Source organism: Phoxinus phoxinus, assembly GCF_949152265.1.
Source record: "Phoxinus phoxinus genome assembly, chromosome: 9".
NCBI classification, from domain to species: Eukaryota; Metazoa; Chordata; class Actinopteri; order Cypriniformes; family Leuciscidae; genus Phoxinus; species Phoxinus phoxinus.
This window is the reverse complement of record NC_136884.1, coordinates 16913721-16936703: the sequence shown is the minus strand read 5'-3', so window position 1 is coordinate 16936703 and position 22983 is coordinate 16913721. Positions and strand designations below refer to the sequence as shown.

Genomic DNA, 22983 nt, shown 5'->3' with positions numbered 1-22983 from the left:
TAGCTAATATTTATCTAATATTAACCATCTATCACAAATTAATAGTCAAGTTGCCATAAGGATATTCTCCGGTTTTTGGCATGAAGGTGTCTGTTTTATCCTGGAGCAGAAGGATGTAATAATTTACCTATTCGGGAAAGAAATTAAAAGAGAATAAATTGATTGTAAGACAAAAGATGTCTGTATAATTGCATATGATTACAATGCAGTTTTCTTGAATCATTTTAAAGTTTGAGGATGTTAGGAAGTAAACGCATAGGTTTGTCATTAGCATCGAAGAAGCTTTAACATCCAATGCACGAAAGGTTCTTTATAGTGGAAAAGGGTTTCTTTAGATTGTTAATATGTTAATCTCAATGGTTATTTTAAGAAAGGTTCTTCAAGGAACCAAAACTACTTCTTCAATGGCATCGCTACAAAAAAAGCCCCTTTGGAATGTTTGGAATTAGAATTGCGTACAGTATGTTCTATAAATGCACATTTGAAAAAGATTAGCATTTTCCGTGATTGAGTTACAAGCCTTATTCCCATCAGCAAGCTAAGTTCCTGTAATCAAATCTACCGGTGCGCAGATCAGAACGAGAAACCGTGTCAAAAAGAGAATGACCTACGTGCCATTGCAAGTGAACAACAAAAGAAGTGTCAAGTAAAGAGATTTGCACTGCAATCTTTGGATTTTCTCCGCAGTTGTCTAATGAGAGCACATAAAAAGCTCTTTGTTTGCTCTTGTGTTCCATACCCCCTTATTAGTTCAAGTGAATATAGTCAATGTTTAATCTAGTGGCTGTTTCCTCATGCTATTCAAATTGGTGAAGTGGATCTTCTCATAAAAGGGCTTCGAGACACATCGCCGTAGTCCTGATGCACCAGCGAGCAGAGGTTTATCAGATAGCATGGCTCTGCAACAGGCAATATTGTTAGGAATAATTGTAGTATTCTCAGGTTGGTTCATTTTGATTTCGTAAATTATTTGCATAGTTGAATTTATTAAAGCATTTATTCATTGAATTGTTCCGATTTTTATTTGCAGGCAACATCTACTCCGGGTTTGCAGCTCAAAGTAAGAAATTATTGCATTTTATCTACCGTAATACATTTGGTTTCATTGTCCAATTATAAATGTGTTAGTATTATAATGAGAAAAAAAATAGACTTTGTTTTGTCACCATTTGTCACAATAAATACATACATTTAAGTAATGAGCTGTTTGGTCCTACTTTGGTCCTATATTTATTTTGGTTTCTTTCTTTTTTTTTTTAGATGTGTGTAAGACGTATGGCAGCGGCGTCTTTACTACCTACAACAGAACCACATTTCATCTGAAGTCCACGTGTCCTGTAACGCTCACGCGGTTCACTCATGCTGGGGTGAACTGTCACATCATCGTCCAGCGTGGAGCGAACGGCCTGATGGACAGAGTGGAGATCATTGTCAATAAAATCACGACCCTCATTCACAATAACACTGTCACAGTGGAAGGCGACAGGTTTGGCATTTATGGCTCACATTTTTTTACTCAAATTTAGATTGGTTGTATTTGTATAGAACTACTTGTAATTGTCTTGTAATTTCTTGTATTTGTGATTTTATGACATTATAATAATATATAATTATAAAAGCTGTTATGTGTGCTATTTAATACTGTTTACACCTCATACTTCTTCCTAATATAAATCATATCAAATATTAGATTTAAATTTAGAAAATCAAATATTTGACGACCGAAATCACATAATTTCCGTATTGGGTTTTTGCTAGAATATACAGTATAAAAGCTTGACGTGAATTTAATCAAAAACATACCGGTACTTCAAATTTGTATTTATACTATATCATGCAAGATACCATTTTGGAGCCATATGGACCACACTTTTACAAGTATTTATTGATTCAAATGTTTTTGTTAGTATATCTGTAAAAAAAAAGATATGATAAATAAGTATACAACAGATTCTTTTTATATGTTATACAAAATTCAACTCATTTTTCAAAGTCAGTTTAATGTAATTTAAGTTGAAATGACTTAAACTTCCAAGTTGATTGTACTTTAAAACATTTAAATGCAGCTTCTTCCTTCTTTTTTTTCACGGCACACATCAAATATCTACATTTTGTTGATCTCTTCGCAGAATTCCCCTTCCATACGACCACACCTATCAGTATGTGTTTCATTATGGAATCTATACTAGGCTCCAAAGCAAAGTTTTGCCATTGTCGGTCACCTGGTACAGTGTCTCTAGTGGCGTCAGTTCAGTCTGGGTGAGTTTCTATAAGACAACGGTCCAAAATTATTTCAAATATTAACATAATTTAACCAAAAATATGTGATTGTTACATTATAGCGACTCTATACGGCAACCCGACCTTACTATATTTTATATGTAATCTTTGAGCACATCTTTTATAGGTGCAACTGGACCAGGTTTTAGTGGAGGGTATGAGTGGACTTTGCGGGCACCTGAACAGCTCAGGTTAGTGTGCTCAACTGGTATGATCTGTTTAAACAATGAGTGTCAAGATATAATAATAGAAGACTTTTTGATGATGTTTTGTTCATAGAAACTATGCAGCAGCTGATATCTGCCAGTGTTTTCTCTGATGGGCAATGCCTGACACAAGACTCTATTCCACTGAAAAACAAAGTGAGTTTCTACACAGCTGAACAAATATGAACAGTAAACTGATAAAACTGAATGAAATTTGAGGTTGAAAAAGACGGCAAAGTTGCCAGCACTTTACCATTAAAATACTGTAGCAACAGAACTGAACTGAACTTACCATACTAAAGTAAGGGGATATTTACCGTAGCATTATCGGTATTTTTATTTTTATTTATTTTTTTTTTTGATTAAGTAGATTAATTACAAATGACACACATTACGCTTACATTACATTACGCATTTTAGGTAATGTAATCTGACTATTTGTTGCTTACTTTTAGATTACATTTTTACCTAACCATTGATTTGAATAGTATAATCTCGTACCATATTGATGAAAAATATAAAGAGAAAGAAAAATTGCATTTTAAATTGGCACATTTTGCCATTTTGTGAATATTAAATAATAAGTCACTGTATTCTGATTATGAGTATTTTAAAATGTTATATAATCTAATTACAATAATTTTTTATAAAAATCTGATTACATAATCCAGATTACAAATAATCAACTGCTACCCTGAACTGTTTACGGTGTTGTCACAACACTGTTGTGCTTTCTATGAAGCCTGTACATAAAATGAATGCTAAAGTTATTGTCTTATGGTTTATATTTGTGAAATATGCAAAGGATTACATGACGTACCCTATTATAAGCTATACAATACTTTGAAATGCATTGATTGTCTACTAACCATATCTATATTTTTTGTTTAGGTTTGTACTGATGTTTTGTCCCATGCTTACGGATGTCTCGGCATTAGATATCATACCTACATGGCTCTATGTTATAAACATATGAATGGCTTGTGGCATAAGGAAGCAAACTGCTCCTTTTTTAAAGAGATCTCTCTTATGTGTGGGAGCTCCGACCCATTGTGGTCAATATGGAGATCAAAAAGCGGCTGCTGTAAGAACCACATTTTATAAGAACTTAATGAGAAATGTTATCATATTCATTTTTGTTTACATGTTTTTTTTTCCACTATGTTTGAATTTTTTTAATTTTTTTATCTTGTTTGCAGCCAAACCTCTTTGTCCTGGAGACCTGTACTATGAGGAGATGGGTCTCGCTTTCCCCCCAACCTGCAGCAACCCAAATAATTCCACCACAGTATTAACTAGCACCTGCCTGCCTGCTGAAGGTTAGTCCTTGATTAGCATTAAAAAAGGAAATGTGTTTTCACAGTTATTTTATTTGAACTTAATTCATACCTTAAGTACTTAACTCAAATCAATGATCCCTCAAATAACCGGTCACTTTTCAGAAGATGCAAAAATCTAGTTTTAATTGATTCATTTTTAATATCACTTCCAACATTTTTCTTCTCACGCAATTTCAGGAAAGGTCTTGAATGATCATGCTGATGGTTACCATTCCATAAATGTGGAAGCATGTCCCTGTGTACATGCAAAGATAACATATGCTCCAGGACAGGAACGCAGAACAAAGTGCCAGACTTGGTGAGAACTATATATATTTTCTCAATAGCTTCCTCCTCCAATTCTGGACAGCTAATGATTTGGCAACAATATTTTAGATCATTCTGGTTGTATAAATTTCTATCATTTTTTAAATATAGAATATTTGTTATGTACAGGGCAGGCAAGGAAAGAGGGAGGTCCAAATTGCAGCCAAAATATAGTTTATTAAACAAAACAAAGACGATAATCCAAAACCAGAAACATAGGAGAAATAATAGGAGCAAACTGAATTAACAGCATTAAAAAATACAGGACAATTGGCTAACTGAAACCAGAGAATGTCTAATATGGGGAGAACTGCCACTCTCAGTAAACTTCTGGCTTCTGAACTGGTTGCAGTTCCACTCTGGTTCCACATGAGGGCGCTCACAGGACGAGTGCAGAATGAATGGAGGTCTATGGAGCTATACCCCTCAAAATCCACTTTTCTCAGGATATCATTTTTTGTCTAGTAATTTGAATGTTGTATTCGAAAGAAGATGCAAAGAATTATTTTAAAATGTCAATGACGTCATACACATCGTACGACCAGAGATACTGCTTTATGGCAATCCTTCAGTCACTTTGGTGCTTTCGCGCTCTGCACTTTCTTTTCTCTCGAGGCATCGACAACACAGCGGACACAGGTAAATACACAACACAGCTGACACAGGTAAACACACAACACAGCTGACACAGGTAAACACATGTGCTAGAAGAGTTTTTGCTTGAAGATATTCTGGTCCCGTTTCGGATGCCACAATGCCATCAAGCGGTATCTTTGGTCGTAATCAGTCCTTTACTGACCAATCAGCGTTCTTTAGCAGAATGCTAGCGTGTTATGGGCAACAACAACTCAACCTGTAAGAAATCGAAAGGACATAAGTACTCGTTCATTCAACTTTCGACCTATAACCCATGTTGAACTTGTAAAACTACAATCAAATCTGAGATTTCTCAACGGCAATCGGGTGAAAGAGACAAATTTAGCCGTCTAGCTCCATAGACTCCCATTCATTTTGCACTCATGGGCGATCGCCCCCAGTGGAACTCTGGTGGAACTAAAACCAAAATTCGGTACAATAGGACTTAATAGGGAGTGGTCAGGCTCTCTGTAGACGAGGGCTGAAATATGCAGAGCTAACAATGAAACTAGATGGGACACAGGTGAATAGAATCAATAACGAGGGAGACCAAATCAGTAACTATGACTAAAAACGAAAGGCAGGAACAAAGGACACAGGAACAGAAACAGAAACAGAAACAGAGAAACAATAAAAAAGAAACTAAAAGTCCATAAAACAGAACATAGACCAGACTCCATTCCCCTCTTCCGGTAGTGGTGGTGCTGGGCGGAGGTAAATTGGGGAAGGAAGAGTTCAATAGGAATAGTCTAAGGGTGAGTCGGGGGAGGAGATTGCTGACAACCCAGAGTATACGACCACCAGCATACGGTCCGACCACCAGCAGTGGAGCCAGGAGACCAAGAGACCCAGGCAGAGCAGAGGAAAAACAGAGTCCGGATGTCACCATAAGTCATAAAGGCCAAGGTGGAGCTGTGGTGACGAGCGGCAGAGGTGGAGCCAGGGTGCCAGAGGACTGATGCGGAACCAGTGGGACCGAGGACCAAGGTGGAGCCGGAAGGAAGGCGGAGCCCAACCAAGCTGAAGGGGTGGAGGGATATGGTGCATGGTACTGGAAGTCCTTGCCTTAGGCAGAGCGACAATAGACCAAGGGGGAGCCGGGACAAGAAAGCCCGGTGAAGCCGTGAGGATGAAGGTCCCAGGTGGAGCCGAGGGGGTGAGGAGCCAACTGGTCAACGGGGCGTGGTGGAATAATGGGCCACGGCATCCACTTGCAAAGGTGGAGCTGGAGACCGGAAAACCCGAGGCGGATTTGTGCAGCAGAGTGGAGCAAACAGAAGAGGAACCGAGGAACCTTAGGGGAGCCAGCAGAGGTGGGATAAAGGAACTGGCTGTCATAGGTCGAGGAGGTGGGAGAGGGAAGCTAGGTGGGATCATCAGCGATGAAGGACACTTGGAGCTGGGTGGGACCAGAGGAGACGGAGGAGACTTGGATGTTGGATGGGACCAGTGGAGGAGAAAGGACAAGGGAACTGGTCATGACCAGAGAGTCAATTACATTCACTTGAACTGGAGGGAACAATTCAACCTTAGGGCTGGGGTGATGAATGGGAATCAGCTCCAGGATGTCAAGCTCTACTAGCAATCCCTCTGGGATGGACATGGCTGCAGGCACTTGCTCCAGGGTCGAACTCTCCACTGACACAGGGTCCTCTGTGGGCTTAGGCTCTGGCTCTATATTTGTGGGGGGCTTGGGGTCCGGCTCAGGGTCTGAGTCGGGCGTGGGCTAAGGCTCTGGGTCCATGGCGTGCGAGTGCCATATATTGTCCTCCTCCACCTCACCCACGGTGAAAGAGGAAACACTCTGCAAGAGCACTAGCTCTTGAAACCTCCCTCAGGACCATAAACCATCAGGGGAACAAGTTATTTTAAGTTCTCATTAAGTCTAGTCAAAGGGAAAATAAATAAATGAGAGCACTGTCAGGATAGTGAGTAAGATAGGCGGGGCCAAACAAATCTCTAGTGTGGTCCTCGAGGGAGAGATCATCCTGGGTGAGGAGGAGGTGAACGACAGGCAGATCCATGTTTAAACGTTCTCTTGGTCCGTCCTGTATTCTGTTATGTGCAGGGCAGGCAAGGAAGAAGAATGTAGTTTATTGAACAAAACAAAGAAGATAATCCTAAATCAGAAGCATAGATAGAACATACAGGACAATAGGCTAACTGAAACTGAGGGATTAAATATAATGAGCCAACAAGGAAAACCAACAGGGAAACCAAATCAAATTAAGACAACAAATGAGAAGCGAGAACAAAAAGCAGGAACAGAATCACAGGGAAACAATGAAGAACAAACTAGTCCAGAGAAGAGAACATAAACCTGGTAATAGCATTATGATTATTAAGAACATAAACAAGGTTTGTTAAAAAACAGTCTGTGTAAGTAAAAAAATGTGGGATTTGAATATATTCTGTTGAAAAAAAAAGAAAACTGCTTAAGACATTTTTTGTTGTTTTTATCCCCTCAGTACCTGCATCAGAGGCAAATGGGCATGTTCTACAAACACATGTCCAGCCAAGTGTATTATTGAGGGCCAATTCATCACTACATTTGATGGAAAACAGTATTCTCTACTTGACAGATGCACATTTGTGGCTGCAAGGGTAACTGAAATGGAAAGATTTCACTAAAATATGATATTTTGAGGTTTACTGATATTAAAATGCATACTATTTGCTATGTCACCCAGGGGCTTAACTGGACATTGAACATTCAGTATGCTGTGCAGACTGTTGTCATAGAAAAGGCATATCTTAATATCAACCAGGTTTGTCTGTTTTCCTTCTTTTTTTGCATAATATTTAATTTTAACTAAATAATTATTGATATAATGAGATTAGTATTTGAATTTCAAAACTGCAGCCATACTAAGGTGGTCTGTAGTTATTTTTTTTCTAAATTGCATAATGGCATATTGGAAAAGCCATCCATCCATCCATCCATCTTCTTCCGCTTATCCGGGGCCGGGTCGCGGGGGCAGCAGTCTAAGCAGAGATGCCCAGACTTCCCTTTCCCTAGCCACTTCCTCTAGCTCTTCCGGGGGGACACCGAGGCGTTCCCAGGCCAGCCGAGAGACATAGTCTCTCCAGCGTGTCCTAGGTCTTCCCCGGGGTCTCCTCCCGTTGGGACGTGCCCGGAACACCTTCTCCTTGGAAAAGCCATTATTCTTTATCATGAAATTCCACATGGCTCTTATCAACTAAATAATGCTATTTTTTTTTTTATTCCAGGAAAGATATACATTCTCTGCAAACAGCATGCAATTGAACAATATAGAAATCAGTGACCTGTCACAGACTGGTAGGCTCTTTTGGATTTAATAAGTTTGAAATATTCATATAAAAGCTTGACAAAATGTACAATATTAACATAAGCTTTGAAAAATTTATTTCTCCTTTATATCTGTATATGCAATTGTGTTTTGCTTCAGAGTCAACCACAGTGTTTTGGCAGTCTTCAATGTTCATTCAAGTTCAGACTTCATTTGGCCTGAAAATGCAAGTTCAAATCTCTCCAGAAATTCAAATATATTTGAATTTGCCACCAATCGAAAATACCAAAGGTTTGAATAAGTCATATTCATAAAAGCCAATCTCTAAGACCACACAGAATTTCAGAAACATATATATAGAGTCAATCAAATTAATTTTTTTCCAATTATTATTATAGGTCTCTGTGGAACTTTTAATAATGACACAAGCGATGACTTCACCACTTTTAGTGGTATCATAGAAAGTTCGGCTCAGCTTTTTGCCCAGTCCTGGTCAATGGGCAGTTGTACCCCAATTACTGGATGCATCAACACTGACAATGGTAAGGATCTTTTAGCCGAACTACTTAACAATATTAATGTCATTTTCGAAAATGACCACTTATATTCATTCCATTTGCAGAGATATTTGCTGAGGACAACTGTGACCAACTGAAAAATCCAGAAGGAGTGTTTGCTGTGTGTCATGATTATGTACCAGTTTCGCCCTTTATCGCGGTACGGATATATTATTATCCATAAACATATTTGATGCTTTTGAAGTTCATGATTGTTTTCTTGTTGCTAATATGTGTTTGATTCTTCTCAGGCTTGTGTAAAGAGAACATGTCAGTGCTCGGCCGCATTACAGGGATGTTTGTGTGTCTCCTTTGGAAACTACGCAAAAGCCTGTGCAACTCAAGGGATCACTGTTGAGGGCTGGAGATCAGAAACAGACTGCAGTGAGTGACAAGCTTTTATTCAGTGTGAAATTAATACGGTGACATTCAGGTTTGACGCTTTTATAGGTATTCAGGTTGTCATGTCAGTTCAAGGTATTCAGGTTTTCAAAAAACTTGAAACAAAGTTGTAATGTCTCTTTGAGTTTCAACCTTTTCCCCAAACTTCTCGAAAAAAAGTGCATATGACTGGAGGTTGCAACTTTGGCACCAGTTTTTAATTGGGTTTTAATTGGAAACATTAGATACATAAGGTTTCATCTGTGTTTCTCTTGTTTTTGTAGTGAGTTGAGCCCTCATTAGTTAGTTGCTATGGTTTTTGATTTGCCCTTATGTGTCACACCTGTGTCTTGTCAATTGTCTCGTTTACTTCCTAGTTTGTCCCTGTGTGTGTGTGTGTGTATACAGCCCTCGTGTTTAGTTGTTCTTGGTCCGTTCTCAACTATGTTATGTTGGTTGCAGTCTATTCTGCCTCAACTCTTCTTTGCTGTAACCTTACTACGACAAACACTTGTTAGGGATTACTTTCCATTAGTGATGAGAGAAACAAAGCATTTCAACTCTTTGAAACAACTGAGCCAGTTGCTTTGCAAAACGATTCACTGTTTAGAAGCGACGCATGGGTGATGCCTGCTGGTCAAAATGGTGTAAATGCAGCGAAAACTAAGCTTAAAAATTAATAACACCTTTTACAAACCAATTATTAAATGGAATTAGCAAATCACCTACTACCATTAAATATGAAATGTCTTTATAATATGTGTTTTTATTAATGTGTAAGGCTTGTTTTATTTATGGGGAGCTTGGTTAATCAGGCCAATTAGAGACTAACTACAACTCTTCTTATTATCATAAAAATGTGTCAAAATGTGTACAAATTTATGAAATTGACTTGAGATCAGGTCACAACTGAGATAGCCTCCTAACTGCGAACCATTGAACCATTGATATTTCAAAACGTTTCAAACCAGTTATGAAGTAACGAAGCCTCGTTTACTGAAATCACGTGACTTCGGCAATTTGATACGCGCTTCGAATCACTGGTTCGAAACAAATTATTTGCAAATGTTTCGAAGCTTCACCAAGTAGTGTTTCGAAAGCACCTATCACTACTATCTATCCACTATTTGACTTAATTATAAAAAAATAAAAAATAAAAAAACTTATTTTTTGTGGATGTACCTACTGTCATGACAACAAAAAGTTATTATGGTTACCTCACCATGTGAAAACAACTTATTTTATTATTATTTGTGAGCATCTATGTATGGTTAAGTACCCACTCTACAAATTATCATTGTGCTTTTCAGTTCCTTCTTGCATGGGCAACCTGAGGTTTACTTACGCCACTTTGGCATGTAACCGCACCTGCCGTTCCCTCTCGGGCCCTGATCCCACCTGTGAGGTGGTGGACGACCCTGTGGAGGGGTGTGGATGCACATCAGACTCTCACCTGAGCAACCAACTGACCTGCAGTCCTCGCTCACAGTGCAGCTGCCACCACCCAGGAGGCGTCGCACCTCCAGGCCCAGTGGTTATCGGTGGACGCCAATGGTGAGGATGAAAAACAAGGCTCAAACTATGTATTTGAGTAAGATTTTTAGCTGAATCTGTGTATTCAATGTTTGTCTTGTTTTACAGCTTGTGTGAAAATGGACAACTTCATTGTCCCAAGATTTGCAGTAAGTTGCAGATATTTTAGATACGGACTCTGAATCACAAGATTACTTTCTTAGTGAACTTCACCATTGAATTTTCAACTAATATAACACTGACAAATCAACATTGAAATTTGCAAAGTCCAAGATTCATTACCTAAGATTTCTATGAAGTTCTATGCCTTTTTTTGTCTAGATTGCACAGTGGGAAAGATTTGTGTGGATTGTTTACAAATACCCGTGAACACGGCCCATAGGACATGTGAAAGCTTGACCAAACCCGTAGTGAGCATTTTTCAAAACATTTCATAAAACATTATGACATCTTACCATTATGCAAGTAGTAAAGCGTTCTTTTTCTGCAAGAGTCGGAGTGAAATTGCTGCTTTATATTCACAGACTGATCATAACAGCTGTATTAGTGGCTGTTATTGTGCTGCGGGACTTTTTGAAGATCATAATGGTGGTTGTGTGACTCATGAAAACTGCACCTGTGAATTCAGTGGGAGGGTGTATGAAACTGGGCAGAGTGTGGAGACAAACTGTAAAATATGGTAAGAGCCTTGTCTTCTAGGTTCACATATCCTAAAGGAATGATTGTTTCAAACCCATATGGTTTTGCTTTTGTAGTACAAACAAGTAGATATTTTGTAGAATGCTAAAGCTGTTTTTTTCCCCCAGACTGGGAACGTTAATGCATAGAGATTAAGCAAATCAAATTACAATGAAGTAAAAATGATGTTGTTGGTAAAATGGATTTGAATGATGTGATTTTGTGTCTCACAGCACATGTAGAGGTGGTGAGTGGTCTTGTATTGATGAGGCATGTTCAGGAGTATGTGAGGTTTTCGGGAACGGGCATTACCACACTTTTGACTCCAAATGGTACAAATTCGATGGCCACTGTCAGTACACCCTAGTAAAGGTGAGTGTTTACTATGTGATAAATTACCTTTTTGGGAGTTCGATACATAATACATACAGTAAGGGTCATTTTAATGTTGGCAGAAGTCGCTTTAGTCAGACAGCTACTAAATCAATAAAATGAAACAATGACAGTCAAATATGAATAAAAAAACAACCGATGCTCAACTGATTGAATATTGCTCAACATATTCCTGACTTTGAACTAGTGTTTGTACAGCACACTAGTAAAATTCTCAAACACATGTCAAACATTTTTAACCTCTAATATTTCTTGTAAAAGGACGCAGGTTCAAGTGGACAGTTTGCAATTAAATCTGAGAGCGTTCCTTGCTGTGACGAGTCTTTGACATGTTCCCGCGCAATCTCAGTGGAGCTCCTGGTATATGATCTTCTGTGAATATAAATTGTTGTTGGATGTTGTCAATATTTAAACTTTCTATCAAGTAAAAATTGTAACGCGTAATGATGAAATTGTGGTTGTTCAATGTTTGACAGGGTGCAGTGACTCTGACGTTGAGCGATATGAAGGTAACTGAGAGAGTTCAGGCAGGGAATGCTTTGCTGGCAGAGCCCCTTTATTCCATCCACACTGTGGGCCTCTACATCATCATCACAGCTCCCATACTGGGCATCACTGTAATCTGGGACAAACACACCAGGGTCACCATCCAACTAGAGCCTCAGTGGAGAGTACGGAATCACATTTAATTATGTCTAAGTTTCATATTCAATCCTCACATTGTGACTTAACCAGGGGCGAGTTTCCCGTACAAAGACATAACTCACTGCATTTACTAGAAACAACAGAAAGATGCTTATTTGTTTTAATTACGTCTACATTTACTGAGTGGTAAAGACATGCAATATTCTCTTTTAACTGTGGAACATCAGGGCCGAGTGTTGGGACTCTGTGGGAACTTTGATGGAAAGGTGACAAATGAGCTTTTGACGAGCAGCTCCTCAGAAGTTTTCAGTGTTCTGGACTTTGGGAATAGTTGGAAGAGAGCAGATCCGCCGTGCTCTGATGTGACCCATGAAATATTTCCCTGTGAACGTCACTCCTACTGTGCAGCCTGGGCTCAGCGGCGATGTATGATCCTGAGATCGGACACCTTTAAAGATTGCCATCTGAAGGTACCTTGCAGTGACGTTAGTCAACTAAATAATGCCGTTTCTGTTTGTTGCTTGAAGTTAATCTTAGTTCATTAACAACAAATCGCTGTTTATACATCAACCAATTACAAAGATGTAACTTTAACTTTTTGTTCAAGTTCATCAAAACGGTTTCTGGGTTTGATAGTTGGTACACAATGTTCTCGTAACTGTTTTTTTCCCCATGAGGAAATCAGCCAATAATTGTTGCGTTCTTATGACTACTAGGTGGATCCAGAGCCTTATTACCAGGCTTGTGTTTTGGAGTCCTGTTCTTGTGAGTTTGAAGGAAAGTTTCTCGGTTTCTGTACTGCTGTCTCAGCTTACGCAGAGGCATGCAGTGCAAAGGACGTTTGCATCAACTGGAGATCCCCAGATTTGTGTCGTATGTATTGTATTCTATTGTAATTAAGACTTTTTTAGAAAGAACATTTCCTGGTATAGACATACCTGGGTTATTATTGAGTTAGTCATGTGTTTACAGTGTTTGTTCATCTCCACAGCGGTGTATTGTGACTATTACAATGACGTGGGCCAAAGCACTTGGCATTACGATCCCTGTGGCCAGGTTAAGACCTGTGGCACTAATAATCGCTTTACAGGAAAACTTGAGGGTATTTGTTTTTCCTTCCTGTTCCTGCTTCTTGATCTAGCTGTTGAATTGCAGCAATGCATCCCCAGACAGCAACATAGTGTCGGCCCAGATCCGGCCCACATCTGGTACGCGTTGAATCCACATGTACCAGATGTGACTTTGATGTGGGCCGACACTATGTTTCTGTCTGGGTCAGTACTGCTTGAAATTAGAAATATGAAAACAGTTTAAATGTCCCTAATGTCTTTGGTTTTCATAAAGCACTGCATGAAACTTTCAGGTTGCTATCCAAGATGCCCTGAGGAGACCCCGTATTATGATGAAAACATAGGTAAATGCACCACTTTGGACAACTGCACTTGTAGCATCATAAACCGAGTGTTGTCACCTCCTGATGAAATTTGCACTCCCTATACATGCTGGTAAGCCATTTTGTAGACTCCTGTTGAAATGCTGGATAGACATTTTAGATCAAAGAACTATACATCTACCGTTCAGATTCATTATAGTTTTAATTTTTTTTCTTAGTAAATGCTATGGTGGACAAATCGTCTGCATTTCAACAACTACGACTACAACTACGACTACAATTTCTTACACATCAACAGCTCAGCCATCTACAACTGAAATGACCCACACAACCACAACACAACCACCAACCACTCAAAGCACAACAGAATACACAACACAATCACCAACAACTGCGAAAACAACCAAATACACAATACAAACATCAACAACTGAGAGGACAACAGAATCAGATACAACTGCAATTAAAGAAACAACACAGCCGCCAACGTCAGAGAGCACAACAGTATACACAACTCACCTACCAACAACTGTGAGCACAACAGAATACACAACCACAACACATCCATCAACAACTGAGAGCACAACAGTATACACAACTCACCTACCAACAACTGTGAGCACAACAGAATACACAACCACAACACACCCATCAACAACTGAGAGCACAACAGAATCATATACAACTCCAATGGAAGGAACAACAACACAGCCGCCACCGTCAGAGAGCACAACAGTATACACAACACACTTACCAACAATTGAGAGCACAACAGTATACACAACACACCTACCAACAACTGAGAGCACAACCGAATCATATACAACTCCAATGGAAGAAACAACAACACAGCCGCCAACTTCACAGAGCACAACAGAATACACAACACACCTACCAACAACTGAGACCACAACAGAATCATATACAACTCCAATGGAAGGAACAACAACACAACCCCCAACTTCACAGAGCACAACAGAATACACAACACACCTACCAACTACTGAGAGCACAACAGAATCATATACAACTCCAATGGAAGGAACAACAACACAACCGCCAACGTCAGAAAGCACAACAGAATACACAACACACCTACCAACAACTGAGAGCACAACAGAATCATATACAACTCCAATGGAAGGAACAACAACACAGCCGCCAACTTCAGAGAGCACAACAGAATACACAACACACCTACCAACAACTGAGAGCACAACAGAATCATATACAACTATGGAAGGAACAACAACACAACCCCCAACTTCACAGAGCACAACAGAATACACAACACACCTACCAACAACTGAGAGCACAACAGAATCATATACAACTATGGAAGGAACAACAACACAACCCCCAACTTCACAGAGCACAACAGAATACACAACACACCTACCAACAACTGAGAGCACAACAGAATCATATACAACTATGGAAGGAACAACAACACAACCCCCAACTTCACAGAGCACAACAGAATACACAACACACCTACCAACAACTGAGAGCACAACAGAATCATATACAACTCCTTTGTATGAAACAACAACACAGCAACCAACTTCACAGAGCACAACACAACTACCAACAACTGCGAGCACAACAGAATCACATACAACTTTAGTGGAAGACACAACCACAACACAACAATCAACAACTGAAGCTACAACCTCAGTAAAATATTCCACTCCACTGTCAACCGTGACCACAACAGGTGTGGAAACCCCTACACATATATTGACTTGTGCTAGAATTAATATTTAAACAATAGTTTCTTAATATAAAGCCAGTAATGTAATAATTAAGTGAAAAACTAGAATGCATTAAAAACTGCCATGCAAATGTATATTGTTTTTAGCTGACTTTTTTTTCTCTCATTCCCACCAGACTTTATAATAGTCACTGGCCCTACTATCACAATCCCACTTCCATCCTCACCCCAAGTACTGCACACTACGACTATAAATCCGACATCGTTGTCCCCTTCAACGATGACCCCTTCAACTGTGACCCCTTCAACGACGACACCTGTATTCAGTACTACAATGCCTACCACTGAACACACAACTCCAGGTACAACTACTACTCACAAATACAATTCTACATAACAACACAACCTCAGGGCCTACTACTCCTTAAACTACATATGGAACAATTTCTCAGATTTAAAATCCACGTGAATTACAGTATGTTCACCATACAGTCCTCAAACTCAATTATATGTGCTACATGTGTTGATTAAAGGGATCTTATTTTTATGTAATTTTTGAATCAGTGTGTGAGTGCAAAGATGTGATGCGAAATCAAAGCTGGTCGTGTGGAGAAACTTGGAGAGAGGATTGTGCTGATAAAAACTGTAAGGCTGGAGTGATTGAGGCAAAATCTATTACCTGTCCAACACCCAAAATCAGGAAGGACTGCCCTAGAGACAAGATGTCTTTGGTTACAGATACAGAGACTTGCTGTGAGAGCTTGAAGTGTGACTGTAAGTAAACCAGCCTGCCATATGGAAAACAATAAGAGTGACTTCTACGAATTTTACCTATCGTAATTGTATTTTTCCTGTTTCCTTTTTCAGGCCAGTGTCAGATTTATGGAGACCCTCACTACATTTCCTTCCAGGGCATTACATTTGACTTCATGGACAACTGCACCTACACTTTAGTGGAGGAGAAAGAACTGCAACACAGATTAAGCATTACTGTAGACAACTACTACTGTATAGAGGACATTGAGAATTCCTGTTCTAGGGGCATCACATTAAAGTACTGGAATGACATTGTCACACTTATGGTAACAGAGGAGTTCACAGTGGAGGTAGGTTCATAATAAAAAAAACTTCTAATGTTCTAATGTATTAATCTCCCAGAGCCATACATTTGAATCTAGGTATAATGTGTGGACCACATTCCACCTTACTCTAGCCAAGAATACTAAAAGGACAGTTTAAAAAAAAAAAGAAGCAAAGTGAAGATTTTAAACTTAACTTGAACTGATCTAGCCAGTCCTCATGAAAACTAATTTTTAATACATTAGGCAATTGTAATAGGCTTTTGTTTCTTTGTTTCTTGTGGACTAAAGTTGCTATTGAAAGTTTGGAAACCATCGTTCAGAAATTAAACCTGGCCAATAAACCTTTCATTATCAATACCAAATTCACCATTATTCTTAAACTGACACTCAACTCAACAAAAAAATTGCCAAAGCCTACATTTCTCTGCCGGTATTTGTATTTCTGGGAATGACTGGAGATGATAGTTCACTTTAACTTGGATGATAAGCAGATTGTCTGTTTTTTCCCCAGTCTACTTTGAACCAGGAAATCATAAAGCCACCGTATGAAAATCAGATCTTCAAGTTTGAGAGCAGTGATAGCCAGGTCTACATCTACATCAAACCTATCCGTTCCTATGTTTCTCTTTCGTCATTCAACAATCTGTTAATCAACCTGGCATTAGAGCACTTCCAAAACAACACCAAAGGACAGTGTGGTAAGTAGTTACAATCATTTGATTGTACGATTAAAAGTAACCCAGACAGCAATGTTGAACGACAGCGTTGAGTCCACATGTACCAGATGTGGCCCGTATTCTAGGCCGACATTGCTGTCTGGGAATTGATACATGATATACAATATGGTTCTTATGACAGATATCACAGACTATAGAACTAAAAATAGATATAAATAGTGTATAATGGCTGTAACCTTGGGCAATCTTTCTCCGTTTGACTTTTCAGGTGGTTGCGGTGGTCAGTCATGCATACGAAGAAATGGAGTAGTTGAAGATGACAACTGCTGTGATAAGACTGCATATGACTGGGTCGTAGAAGACCCTCTGAAACCCTACTGCAAATCTGCACCCATCAATGTTCCTTGTTTCCCTGCCCCACCTCCACCCCCACCTCCATGTAATGCTCCAATATGTGACATTCTTCACCACGAGTAAGCCACTGTATGGTACTTTTATATCAACTGAGGTCAATAAGCATAACAGTAGTGTTTCGTAATTAAAAATACAAATACAATTCCATAGAAAAAGGATAAACAACTTAGCCTGTTGCATTGCGACTATAATTGGTGTTGTTAACATCGTTGCCTTTTACTCAGGGTGTTTGCGGAGTGCAGTAAAAGGATCAATCTTACGTCTGTGGAGAAGAACTGCCGGTTTGACTACTGTTTATCCGAAAGAAGTGTTGATGCCTGTTCCTCTCTGGAACACGCAGCATCAGAGTGCAAGAAGATTGGTATTTGTGTGGACTGGAGATACCTTACCAATGGCTCCTGTGGTAAGTGAACAGAATTAAATTATAGTTTCAGAAAGTATGGGTACACTTACAGTTTTTGTACGTTTAGACACTGATACTTATAATGTTAACATGTCAACATCTTAAAACCTAACCTTAAGCCTTTACGTATATACCACTTTAGAGACCTGCAAGTCTTTATGAGTCCTTTGAGTTTGATTGAGTATTGAATTTGTGGAATTCATAGGTTGTTTTATGGTATATTTTATTGCATTTATTGTATTTCATTTAATTGTGGTTAAGCTTTGAAGGTAATTATTTGAGCCATACAAAGAGCATTTGCCATTTAAAAGTTTTCTTGGACAGTGATAAATAAGGGCCCCGTTATGCAGTGGTTCTCAACACTAGGGCCCGTAGAAGATTATATATCAAAATATTTGTAAAGTAATAGGTCCTTGCACACTGAGTCGCAAAAAAATTCGCAAAACAATAAAAAATGGAGTCTTCACGCAGTGAGGATGATTTTGTTGTCCTCACTCTTCTTAAAAAGAGAAAAAGAAAGAGGAAATATTGGGTCCATCATCCAATCCTGAGATTGCGTAGAGAGGATGGACAGTTCCACCTCCTCATCAAGGAGCTGCGAAGGAGATTCAAAGCTTACTTCAGAATGTTAGTGGCTCAGTTTGATGCTTTGCTAGCGATAATGGAGCCACATATTAAAAAGAAGACCAACAATTCCCGTGAACCAATTGATCCTAAACAGTTCTGGATTTTGGTGTTCGCTTGTACAATGGCTCTGAATTGTCAAAACACCTCTCAAAATGCTTGCTACGGATGCGAAAAACGCAGAAAATGTAACCCGATCAGATTATTTTTATGACGGACTAAAGTTTTGGAAGCAGTGTGTAAACGTGATTGACACAACATGAGGTCGTATAATTTCGGACTCTGTGTGCAAGGACCTTAAGACAAAATCTAAAACAACTAAGATTCAAGATTCAAATTTTAATTTTAATCACCCCCTCAACTACTTGCATAAGTAAGTCTAATTATAACACATAAGCCCCCGGTTTCGCAGACAAGGCTTAAGCCTAGTCCCAGACAGAAATGCATTATTGAGCTGTTTTAACTGAAAGCAACTTGTTTAACATATATGTCAGTGCCATTGTTTTGTCTCAAGATTCACACTAGTAATGCTTTAAAAATAAAATAAATAAATAAATAAAGCCTAATCCTGGCTTATTCTAAACCTTATCTGTGAAACCGGACCATAGTAGTCTAATTTTAAACGTGATTTCTAGACATCTTCTAGATACAGTACCAACGACTTGAAAAGATATTCAAATGTGTTGGTTAAAAAGAGTGGGAACCCTAAAGATCTCTTAAACTGGAATTGGACTTCTGAAATTTAATTTGCGGAAACTAGGAGTGTCAGACTTTTTGATATTTTTGTGGACAATGGTGGGCTTTGGAGTCAAAAAGGTTGAAAACCACTGCCCTTGAGATTATTGGGAATATTGAACTCGGTCACTTGGGTTAGTGCCCTTACAAAGGGCCCCTTACTGCATACAAATCTGCTTACTCATACTATACACTATAGATATGTACTTTGATGATAAGGTCCATGTTTTTGAGCACGTAAGAAATCCTCTGTTTACATATTGTTTGCGTTTGCATTAGCATAGTCACATTCATTAGCTTAAAATTAATAACAAATCTAAATAAAAGAATAAACCAACCATCTGCACACCTTTGGCGTAATAGTTTCAACCCAATATGGATCTTATTCATTAAACACAAGGGAAACAGTTCTCAATAACAATATGCATTTGCCTGTCCCACTGTATTTTAGAGATCACATGTCCCGAAGGACGGATGTACGATGAGTGTCGAGAGTCCCCGAATGATGTCTGTCGAGGCGGGTGAGAAAGATTTCACTTTAAACGATTCCCACACTGCAAGCTCCGCTTCGTATTTCACCTCTCAATTAAAAGATTGAATTTCAAGGAAAACTGCCAATGCTCCACCTTTTTACTTTGTTGGTCTAGATATTTCCATCAGTCTCTTAAAGAGTTTTTTTTTATTCGTAATGGTAAGGTATAAGATCGCATGTTCGTGATTTTTCTATACCTATTGCCTCACGGCCATCACTCTATTGTCTCCTCAGAGTTCGTGTTCCTGCAACGTCTGTGGTTGGTCTGAGATCAGGCTGCTTTTGTCCTGCTGACCAAATGCTTGCAGATGACCACAAGCAAATCTGTGTGTCTGAATGCACCAGTGAGTGACTTTCTTTACCAAAACGACAGATTCAACCAAAATATTTCAAAACGACTGTTATTATTTTGAAGCAAAATGGTTTCCTAGCCAATTTTTTTTCAGATATTCTCTAGAATGGGGTCATTTATACATGAATTTCATACATATTTATTTTTTTCAGAGTGTAAAGGGCCATTGGGTGAGCCCATGGCGGTAAGAGATCAATTATTAAACCACAAGCCTCTTAAACAATACAAGATGTTTATTGTGAATATTACAGTAATCTAATGTCTGTCTGTCTGTCTGTTGTAGGTGGGGGCAGTATGGGAATCAAAATGTCACATATGCACATGTAATAACCAGACTAAAACTGAAGAGTGCGTACCCAAACCTCCCGGACCTGCTCCGATCTGCAGCGCCTTCTCCGTCATGGTCTCTGACTGCTGTGAAAATCAGATCTGCGGTAATTTGGCAATCTTTGGCACCGCATACTGTAGACTACAACATCTTTTGTCATTGATTACATCATGAGGTCCACTGTTGCAAAAATAGATTGTATGTTTTCTTTGCTTTTTACAGTTGAGAAGAATTGCATATACAATGGAAGGACTTACAAGGTAAAGGAAATAGTTCACTTATTTACTCACAATGGGAGTTTTGTCTGTTTAGCATAGTTTTAGAGGCCCCTTTAAAAGACCTTTCTGTAACAAATATTTAACAATGTATTTAACTGTGTTTTTTTTTCTTCAGGTGGGTGATCGGTGGAAAGACCCTTTAAGTCCGTGTGAGTCCTTCAGCTGTAGTCCGACAGGAACCGAGGTTGAGAAAACCGTGTGTCCACTGCAAACCTGCGCCGAGGTGAGAGACCAAAAAAAAATCACATCAGTATTACAAAAACAAAATCAAGTTTGTTGCACATGTGTATGTTTTTCTGGATGAATCTTCTATAAAGCCACTGCATTATTATGTTTGTCCAGGATTTACGAGTGTGGGATGAACATCATTGCTGCTATTCGTGTAGGTTCATACAAATGTTTCACTGTTGTTTTCTACTCATGCTTTTAGTACGTTGCCGACTGTAAGTGTGTTCTGTGCATCACAGGTAATGTCACATGTGCCGCCAGAGTGACAAGGATGAACCTCACAACGGCTGACTGTACACAGGAAGTCGATCTTCCCATTTGTGACGGCCAGTGTGAGACACACAACAGGCAAGTATTTTCGCTGGACAGTCATGTGAAGATCTGTTGTAGTATTGTGTGCTAAAGGCACAGATAATATGCAACTAAAAGCAATAAGCACACATCTATCAAACATTAATTATATCCTTGACAAACAGCTATTTGGCCACTAGAGGGTATTGTCTGAACATATGTCATTTTGCAGCATTTTTTTGAATGAATGAATGTTAAAATATTAAGCCATATCCCCATATTGTTCACCTATACAGCCGTAGTTTACTATATGCACAAAACTATAGTGCAAAACAATGTGCTTAAATTATGGAAAATTGGAGAACACAGTGTAAAATAGAGGGTGAACAGGAAAGTGTGTGCTTAAAGGATAATTCTGGTATTTAACACCTTGAGTCTATATTGTAGTTTGTTTTGGATGAACAAGAGTGGTGGACAACATTTTTTTGACAATGGTTCCTCTCTCGAGTTTTTGACTATAAAAGAATTGGCCATGGACCCATTTAACATTGGAGTCAATGGGCATGTCCGAAAATGTAATTAAAACAGCCTTTAACATTAGTTTTCAAAACTGTGCAACTCACCGAGTGATTAGTGATGTTAGTTGATGTTCCAGAAACAAAAAGTGTTGCGAAATACAGTTTCTGTCGTGTTTTATTCGTCATTTTGTAAAATCCCATTGTTGAAAAAATAGTTCCACTATAGCAAAATAAACGGAATCATATATTGCGACGATATATTGTTTATAATCATCAACGAACACCACTAACCACTCGGTGAGTTGCACAGTATGTGTGTACATATATATACTTATATATGTATAATTACACATACAATATACACACACACACACACATTTATATATAACCCATTCCAGAGATGCCGGTTAGAATCCCTCGAGAAGGACTGGTTACACGTGGTATCTGAGTTCAGATCTTTATTTGTTGTGTTTTTTTGTAGGTGGATTCAAACTAACGGGACGCTGCAGCTTGACCAGAGTCACCAGTGCTGTAAGGAGAGTGGTTACGTGATGAGAGATATAATGCTGACTTGCAGAAAAAGCTCTCCGACCCACTTCACATACAGACATGTAACAGGCTGTGAATGCAAGGCCGAAGGTTAAGTTTACTTGACATACAAGTGCATGGAAACCTTAGTTAAAGTTCCATGCGATTAACTTTGGTCTGTGTGTTGTTTATGCATTATTAATAATTAGCTGCTGATGCGTGGGATGATTTAGTTTCAAGCCAAACATATTTTTATAATTTGTATTTTTGTTATGGTTTGAAGAGCTCAAGGGAATCAACTTTAACCTCATTGATTGTCAAACATCTGTCTGGCAGTCTGTTCCATAAGCAATTATTTTTCTAAATAATAATCCTGGCATATTTTGCCTAACCTACTGCAATTATATGCTATATATTTCACATTGTTTTCAATTATCATATTTAATTTGAACTATTCTGTTTTTTTTTGACATGTCACATATGAATAATGTCATGCTTATGTGTATCTGTACTTTGAATGTGATTTCATGACCAAATCAAACCTGTGATTGTAACCTTTCTGGATTCATAATTCATAATAATCATTAATCAATTGGTTCACGGAAATTGTTGGTCTTCTTTTTAATATGTGGCTCCATAAATAAACTAATATGAAACTT

At 38.7% G+C, this 22983-nt stretch overlaps 1 protein-coding gene across 1 annotated transcript; it reads left to right on the top strand.

Moving 5' to 3' along the window:
- Positions 1-893: 893 nt before the first annotated feature.
- LOC307004058 (uncharacterized protein) lies at positions 894-22983 on the top strand (the record flags this gene model as incomplete). The annotated part of the gene is made up of 43 exons (XM_079623000.1): positions 894-942; positions 1031-1060; positions 1261-1486; positions 2130-2259; positions 2408-2471; positions 2560-2642; positions 3378-3570; positions 3686-3805; positions 4004-4124; positions 7237-7372; positions 7459-7536; positions 8000-8069; positions 8200-8331; positions 8439-8582; positions 8663-8757; positions 8849-8981; positions 10289-10532; positions 10620-10660; positions 10833-10921; positions 11036-11190; positions 11423-11561; positions 11844-11942; positions 12059-12253; positions 12455-12697; positions 12944-13100; positions 13219-13329; positions 13591-13732; positions 13839-15337; positions 15511-15696; positions 15899-16108; positions 16202-16440; positions 16928-17114; positions 17362-17566; positions 17732-17910; positions 19721-19790; positions 20036-20145; positions 20306-20337; positions 20437-20587; positions 20704-20741; positions 20875-20982; positions 21102-21141; positions 21227-21335; positions 22278-22983. 43 exons carry the CDS (start codon positions 894-896, stop codon positions 22438-22440), a joined length of 6945 nt encoding a protein of 2314 aa, XP_079479126.1. The 3' UTR covers positions 22441-22983.